The sequence below is a fragment of the Pteropus vampyrus genome, unplaced genomic scaffold (assembly GCF_000151845.1).
Source record: "Pteropus vampyrus isolate Shadow unplaced genomic scaffold, Pvam_2.0 Scaffold1, whole genome shotgun sequence".
NCBI lineage: Eukaryota > Metazoa > Chordata > Mammalia > Chiroptera > Pteropodidae > Pteropus > Pteropus vampyrus.
In genome coordinates, this window is record NW_011888782.1 from 19,572,334 (window position 1) to 19,581,114 (window position 8,781).

Genomic DNA, 8,781 nt, shown 5'->3' on the forward strand with positions numbered 1-8,781 from the left:
GTATTTAAGTGTTCCCAAATCGTCAGATATTGTTTTTATTTTTTAAAACTATTATTAAAACTGCAATGAATATCTTTAAACCTAAATCTTTCTCTATAACTCTGATCACTTCCTTGGGATATACTTTCAAATTTATAGGAAAACACATAAAAGAATTTTACAATTCTTGATGCATATTACTCAATTGCCTTCCAAAAGATTGAGCTGATTTATACCCACATCAACTGTTTATGAAGATATTCAGGTCACCACATCCTTACCAGAACTGAACATTAGTAGTATTTTTTCATCTGTCATTTGATAGATGAGTAATATTTAATGTTAATCTGCATTTCCTGGCTGGTTAGAGAGTTTAAAATTTTACCACATATATATCAGGCACTATATTTCTTTTATGAATAATCTATTTAAGTACTTTTCCTATTTTCTTACACTACCTCAAGAGATTCTCTCCTTAAAACATTAAGACCAAGTCTTCCTTCAATTCACTACATTCAATATATCTGGAAGTTATTTTTTCAGACATATACACATATTTTCTGCAATATTTTTAATGTTTTCTGGTAATAGCCTTGATCCATTTATCTCATGGTAAGCAGAATAACAGCCTTATGACCTAATCTCCCAAACTTTAAATGTTATCTTACATAGCAAAAGGGACTCTGAAGATGTGGTTAAAGCTATTGAGATGGGAGAGTAGTGTGTATTATCCAGGAGAGCCCAGTGTAATCACAGGAGTTCTTATAAGAGGAAGACGGGAGGGTCAGAGTCGGGGGGTATGAGAGTGGAAGCAGAGTTCAGAGAGACAGATTTGAAGATGTTATGCTGTTGGCCTTGAAGATGGAGGAAATGGGCAGGAGCCAAGGAATGCAGGTGGCCTCTAGGAGCCGAAGATGAGGAAAAAGATTCTCTCTTAGAGTCTCCAGAAAAAAATACGGCCCAGCTGACACCTTGATATTAGGACAACTGATATCCAGAACTGCAAGATAATAAATTTGAGTTGTCTTAAGCCATTAAAATTATGGTAATTTGTTACAGCAGCCATAGAAAACAAATCTAGATTTCATGCAAAAGGGGCATTGCTGATGTGATTAAGGTTGTGAACCCCGTGACAGTAAATATCCTAGATTGTCGAGGTTGGCCAAATCTAATTACTTGAGCCCTTAAAAGCAGTGAAATGTATCTGGCTGGAATCAGAAAGACACAGCAGAAGAGGGCAGAAGAGAGATGAGGCAGAAGAGAGATTAAGTGTGAGAGGGACTCATCCCACCCTTACTGAATTTGAAGATCTAGGAAAGGGCCACAAGTCATAGAATTCAGGTGGCATCTAGAAGCTGAGAATGACTCCTGGATGACAGCCAACAGGGAAACAGGGACTTCAGTCCTACAACCACAAGGAAATGGATTTGGCAATGACCTAAATGAATCTAGAATTGAATTATCTCCTATAAAAATAGAAAGGAAAGAAAAGAATAGGGCCTGTTGGCTTCTTGATTTTGGCCTTGTGAAACCCAGAGCAAAGAAAACTAGCCAAATCCACCGGGCTTCAGACCTACAGAGAACCTTGTTGTAATAAATTATGTTATTTAAAGCCACTAAGTTTTCAGTAATTTGGTATGACAGCAATAGTGAACTAATACACATCATAAATTGAGTCAACCTCAAAAGGTATATTTCACTCTTATAATAAGAGGTCTGGATACAAACAAGTTCTTCGATTCATTATTCAGCAGCTTGATCCCATGGTCAGGGATCCAGATTTTTCCACCCTTCTGCTCTGCCATCCTTGAAATATTAGCCACCTCCCCTCATGGTCAGAAATGGCCGCAGCCACTCCAAGAATTCTTTCCAAACAAGGAGAGAGATTTTCTTCCTGATCCATCTCTTTTTAGAAGAGAACACAGCTTCCCATCCTGCTTCATTGGCTGGAACTGAGTCCATGGGAACCACTAAGAGACTAACTGGCAAAAAGAATAGAAACAAACTTGGACAATTAGGATTTACCTGAGTCACATAGCATAAGGATCAACAATAGAATAAGTGTCAGGACTCTGCTGCATGGGAAGAAGAACAGAAATGACTGTTGATATCAACCAGCAGTGTCTGCCTCGAGTGATTTACTTATCCTAGAACAAGGAGTGATCAATGCAGAGCTGAGGTTTCCCAGCTGCAAAGATGAGTGCATCAGTGTGGGTCCAGCTCAGGATCCATCCAGATGTTTTCAGGTGTACTCTGTTGGAGGAGCAGGTAATTATGCCTGATTCATACTAACTTCTCTAATCTAAGAGGCATTTATCCAATGTTGGTCTGTTGGGTTGAGTTAGAATTTGCTTCTATCACCATTGCTTCCCGCAACATTCTAAACTCCTGGAATTCATTAAAAAAAAATTACTTTCTCCTTCATGCAAGACCCTCACGGTCTTTCTGTCTCCATCCCCACCCACTGTATTTTATCTGCTGGAAGCTTGCCTCCCGTAAGACACCTATGCCACCTCTAATTTGCCCTACTTCCTGCCATTCTCTTTTCTTGGAGGACCACGGTCTCCAAATAAATGTGGAAAGGGAGGCATTGATTGACAGGAGAGTAGTGTGGGAAGGAAAAAGTATATTTTGACTAAATCAGAAAGTATAGCCCATAGTAACAGAAATGGCTGCCCAATTTTCTGCTCTGGGAAGATGCTGAATCTCTGAACTTGGAATAGACCATGGAGGAGAAGTTCTCTTTCAGATCGGCAGATTTATCCTTGATCCAGCAGTACAACTTGTTTCAGTAATCAATTGAGTTCAGCTCCAAAGGTCTTATGGAAATTCCAATCTGCTTGTGAAATAGCCATCAGTCTTGGCATTTAGTTTTATTACATTTTTCTCCAACTCTAACCATCTATCTTTTAATAAATATTTTGAGGAGAAGACTTAGTCTGGGAATGTTAGGCAAAAAAAAATTTTTAATAAAATAATTTCTCATCTAGTATAAATGGCAGTACATTTGAATGTTAATGAGTTTGAGGTAATGCAGGGGACAACCTTAGATGTCAATAGTATATGTATGTTCCTGGAAGTCAGTTAGACTATATAGGACATTAGCCAAGTAGCACCAAAATGGGACTGAGCTAGTAGGAGCACTTAACTGTCAGGCAGCAGAATCTGAAGCAGCACAGGGGAAGAAGCTGAGGCCAGGGAGTGGGTTGGCAACCAGATATCAGGTAGAAATAAGAGAGTAGAAAATCCAGTCCCCTCTCATAGTCTTTAATAACTAGAGGGAGTGAAAGCAGGAGGGTAGTAGAGCTACAAATGCAGAACCCAGAGCAGAAACATGGATGAGTGGTATTAAAGTAATAATAATAACAACAACTATTTTAATAAAAACTAGAAGATTAAAGATTGAATGTTTAGTGTTAAACTTACCAAGTTGAACCTGCAACCCAGCAAAGAGTCTAGGCTCTGGGGCATGAGATTGGGGGAGAAATGGCATAAATCTTTTAAGCTAGAAAACCATCTGTTTCATGCTAGGAATGCAGAGTCTCTAAGTGACGCTGACAGGATGGCTGTAGCTGGGCTTGCTAGCTAGGGAAGCACTGGGCTGGCGGAAATGGTATGCTGAGTATGTGGAGTGCCTCTGCTCTGTATAGGCTGCGTCCACCTCGGCATTGATATGTCCAGCTCACCTCAGCTGCACACATGAAGTACCCGAGTCCGATCCACTCTGCTGTCAGCAAGCTACGTGGACAGGTCGGGATTGGTCTGTCGCATGAAGAAAACTGGTTCAGCCTTTAGAAGTCTTCTGTCTAGAAAGAGAGCAGGAGGGAGTGAGGAAGGAGGGAAGAGAGGGAGAGAAAGAGGAAGGGAGAGAAGGAAGAATGACAACAGATAATAAGAGAAGAGGGGAAGAGCAGGAAGAGGAGAGGATAAGAGAGAAGAGGAAAAAGAACTGCTTTAAATTGATCTATCTCCTTTCCCCACTTAAAATCTTTTAATACCCAACAGGTGGTCAATACCAACAGTCATTTTTGCCCCTTTCTCATACCGCAGAGACCTGATTTTTGTTCTCTTGTCCATCTCTACCTTCCATGACTTAGGTAAATCTTAACTGAATTGACTGAATTTTAATCATTGGCTTATGACCCAATTTCAGTCAACAAGAGAGGTCAGAAGGTCGGCTAATGGACTTAGCAGGGCTTAGCAGGGCTTTCTGGACATCCTTCCTGTCAACCTTTCCGGCTTTATCTTACACTATTCACCACCTCCATCTCTCTGTTCTAGCTATACTGTTCTAGCTAGTCACTCCGAAGTGCCACAGTCTTTTGATACAGGACGCTGCTCATATTCTATTCTCTTTTCCCTTTCTCTCACAATGCCCCACTCTCTGCTTAAACTTCACTTCTTCAGGGAGGTTTTTCTTATGTCCTAGGCTAGATCAGATTGCCATATAGATTCACCCTTCTCTTTACTCATTAATTCAAAAACATTAATGTATGTTGTCAGTCAGTTTACTAAATGTTGTTCACTGGATAATCAGGGATTAAAACCGGCACTCATCACACATGAAATTACTCAATGAAATGTCTGTCCTCTTCCCAGTTCTGCTTAATAAACTCTATGAGAGCAGAGATATGTCTTTTTCCACTAGTTTCCCAACTTCTAGAATAGTGTCTAGCTCCTAGTGGGAACCCGATAAAAATTTGTCGAATGAGTGAATGAACAAATGAATGTGTAAACGCAGAAAGCAGGGAATTTAAGGGCGCTTAGACAATTGCGTTATCTTTGACTTGGCCTGATGAGTAAAATATCTGCTAGGATAATGAACCATCCAGTTTGTCTGGACTGGGATTTTCCCAGGATGTGGAATTTTCAGTGCTAACATGGAGAAGGTCCCAGGCAAACCAAGACAAGTTAGCCACCCTGTTCATTGCCCTGCAACCTAAGAGATCCTCAGGTTCTCCTTCACCTCCCACCCTTTCTACCCATAATTAATCATCTGAGTTGATCTTTCCATCCCGCCTCTGAATGAAAGGAAGTTTTCCACTCTACCACTGCTTCCTAAAATAGTCGATTCTCAAGCTTTTCTTGATCCTCATTCATCAAGCTGGATCTCAGAAAACATTCAAGGCCTGGACCTAGTTCCAAACCCAAGGTTCTGCCTAATTTTTTATCAACCTTTTTTCTCACGGAGCCACAGTTTCCCACCCTGACACAGCAAGCTGCAGGTTTTAGTTTCCTTCTTGCTGACGCTCTGGGTTTTTTGTGTTTTGTTTTGTTTCTTTCTTTTCTTTCATTCTTTCTCTCTTTTTCTTTCTTTCTTTCTTTCTTTTTCTTTCTTTCTTTCTTTCTTTCTTTCTCTCTCTCTCTCTCTCTCTCTCTCTCTCTCTCTCTCTCTCTCTCTCTCTCTCTCTCTCTCTCTCTCTCTTTCTTTTTTTCTTGGCATTCAGATCTGCCTGACTTCTGAAGAAGAACAAGATGGCTTTATCAGAGTCCTCAGTGGAAAGAAGAGAGGCCTCGTCCCCCTGGATGTCCTAGAAAATATCTGATTGCTGGCCCCTCCTCCTTTTGCAGTAGGCAAACTCTGCTGTGATGCCTCATCTCACACTGTGTCAACCCAGAGGAGCTGTCACACTGATCCGGCCACCCAGGAAACAGTAAAACAAGACTCAAGGACCTGAAACTGTGGAGTAACAGCCACAAGACAGAGGGTCTATCGCATAGCATACCCAGCTGCCCAAGGGGTGATGAGGCTGAGAGCGTCACTGGCAGAGAGGAGGATCCTACCTGGTAGCAGCAGCAGGGCAGTAACCACAGCTGTCCCCCAGCTCTCAACTACCTTCCTGCCCGTGTGGTGTAAGTTAACCCTCTGGAGTGCACTCCGGTTTGTGGTGTGGCCCCAGTGCCAGGTTCAGGTCTATGTAGCCAACTGTGATTCTGGTTCCAGACCTTTGTCCTCAGTACCGACCAATGAGCGTCATCACATTCGAGACCACAAGCAGTCTCTGCAGAACACCAGGAAGTCCCACTTCCTAGACCCCGTATTCCAGAGCTTCCCTCAGGCCCGCTCACTTTGTGTTTATGCTTTCTTTCCTGTCCTTCAAGTAAATCCTGGTGGTGTGCATTAGATGTGAGAGCTAAGTTGACGTGGCACCAACTGCAAAGCCCTGATCTGCCCAAAGATGGCTGACAGGCAGTCCCCTCTGCTGCTCTAGTGACCAACAGAGGTGACAGAGCAGAATACGAAGCATAGATACAAAGGACAGAGTGGGAGTAAGGCGGGACAAAGAGCCGTTATTTATTGAAGATTATATAGCCCTTTCAGTAATGAAGTCCTTTCCCCAAGGAGATGGAACTGGGGAAGAGAAGGTGGCAAAAAGCCTCAGTGATGAGCTTCGCTTTCATTTTACTTTCTCTGCGTTAGGGGCAGCATCTTTCCCTCATGCCATCCTGTAAGACTCCCTCTTGAAGGCTGAGTCCACCTCGCAGAGAACCAGAAACATAGGGGAGAACCAACAGCATCTTAGGAGAAAAGTAGCCAAATGGAATTCATTCTTCTTTAAGGCAGTAGATTATACTCTAGCAAATGTAAAATGGAGAAGAAGCGTCCTTAATGCTTCAGCCTTTTGAAAGCAGAGGAACTTGGGGCCTATTTAGCATCAACTAGAGGAGTCTCTATTACTCTATACTTATACTAATGTTTACAAGAATACTATATACTGTGATGCCTTCCTCCTCATTCAAACTTGCATCCTAGTAGGCTTTAATATGGTTAAACTTCAATTCACAATGACCTTGGAATCAATGTCAGTTTTATTTATTTTGTTACAGAGCAATAAAATCATTAGAACAATTGGTTTTTTAAAGACTTAAGTGGATGCATCCTGTGCATGTAAGCATCATTTCCCAAACCAAAGCATCATTAGTCTCCATTTATTCCTTTTGTTACCGCTCAGCGTGAAGTTGGGCGCTGAAACAGGATGGCTGCTTGTTTCAACAGTAGTTTGGATGCCTTACTCTCATTTTAAAGCCAGCATCCAGAATTTCCCCTCTCTGATACAATGTACAAAACTGAATGTACAGAGTCAGATGGATTTTTTGAGAGCCAGGGTGAATAAATAACAGCCGTTCTGTTAAAAGGGAATGTCGGACTACAAATGCTCTTTGCCTCTAATTCAATATTGCATTTAGTAAAAACACAGTGGATAGAAGGAGCATAGAAGAACATGTGTCCTGATCTCTCCTTTTTGGTGGAAAATCTAGTGAAGCAATTTGATGCTATGGTGTCACTTCCTATGCAAATTTAATTCGCATAAAAAAAGCAGTTTGCTTTTTGCAAAAGGGTCCTCTAACGATCCCTTGCTCTGGATATTCTTGCTTTTGTGTAGCCCACTGCCACATTGAATCAGGAATGGTCTTATGTGATCAATAGAATATAGCAGAAGTGATATTGCATGACATCTAGGCTAGGTCAAAAAAAGTCCTTGCAGCTTCTGCCTTGACCAGTGGAAAGACCACATATTTCCACAGCTGACATTGCAGAGAAGTAGTGGGTCCTGCTGAACCCTGCCCAGGTTATAGATTTATGAGCAAGATAAATGTAGTTGGGTTTTTTTTTTTTTTAAGTCACTAAGTTTTGGAGTGATTTCTTATACAGAAATATTTAACTGGAACAGGAACTTTAATTTGAGCCAATGTTAGAGAGGAGAAAAAAATACCCTTTCTGCAAAATGAGACTCAAAAGTTTTTGCAAACATCAAGTATTGGCAGGCAGTTAGCCCTCCAAATGCAAGATTTCTAGCGTGCCTTAAAGATCTGGAGTCGTCCAGATATCAGAGCAAAAGGCAGATGTTCCTCATAGCACAGATTGCCACAGATGCTTACTCACACACGGAGAGAGATTTTAGGAGCTACGGCACTTCCTCTCCTCCTGCCTGTCTGCAGAAATGGCAAGAACGATTCCAAGACTCAAGAAATGGCTGGAAAAAGGGCTACAGTTTCCGAATGGGGATGAGATGAAAGCTTCAGGAGACAGACTTTGGTGAGGGGACAGGAAGGAGAGGAAAGTGTTAATATGAAGAACAATGGTATTTGGGGGAAAATTTTGCACAGTGTGAGGGAACACCCTTATACCCAGTGTGAGGGATGCTGCATATATAACTAAACCAGGGAGCTGTGCCAGACACTTTACCACCAATGCTGTAGGATGTGGATTCTATCATGATGAATTTGAAATTAAAAAAAAAAACAAAACTGATTGAACCTTCTTCAGGGCTCCAGAACGTAAAGATTAGAACTTCGTTTACCCCCATGGCTAACAGACATCTGAAACACCTTTAGTGTGGGCAGTGTGGCTGCAAAGAGAGTCCATGTGTAGATGTCCAGCTGGCTACCGATAGGGCGAATCACACAGACCACTTTTCCTCCCCAATTCTATACACCAAACACACACGCACACACATACACACGCTTCCATCAAGAGGAAGAGCCCAGCGTCTCGGTTACATATTTAAAGCAACCGATGGGGTGGTACATGGTAGAAGCTTGTCAGAGTTAGTCTTCTCTGCTATTAAAGAGAGAAAAATAAAATCAGTGGGAAGATCACAACAGAGGTAAATAGCCTGGTGCCAAGTACTTTTGCTAAAAAGCAAAAGAGCACCACGGAAGTCCAGAAGTTGGTCAGGTCACTGGCGGCTGCAAGGAGAACAGAGCCAGGAAGGAAACCTATTAGTCAGTCCCAGTCTAGAGCCAGGCCCAGGCAGCTGCGAGAAAGTGTCGTACATTCAAATAAAAACTTAGATTTTT

At 41.9% G+C, this 8,781-nt stretch overlaps 1 protein-coding gene across 6 annotated transcripts in view; it reads left to right on the forward strand.

Annotated features, from left to right (window-relative positions):
- Positions 1 to 8,288, forward strand: part of STAC (SH3 and cysteine rich domain) — a 126,391-nt gene extending 118,103 nt beyond the window's left edge. For 4 of the 6 annotated variants that reach the window (XM_011363601.2, XM_023535203.1, XM_023535394.1 and 1 more), the window contains one exon: positions 5,427 to 8,288. In XM_011363601.2, the coding sequence (XP_011361903.1) occupies positions 5,427 to 5,525 (99 nt within the window). In that variant the 3' untranslated portion in view covers positions 5,526 to 8,288. The remainder of the gene's footprint in view (positions 1 to 5,426) is intronic. The other 2 variants (XM_023535369.1, XM_023535407.1) reach the window with 1 other exon arrangement.
- Positions 8,289 to 8,781: the final 493 nt, after the last annotated feature.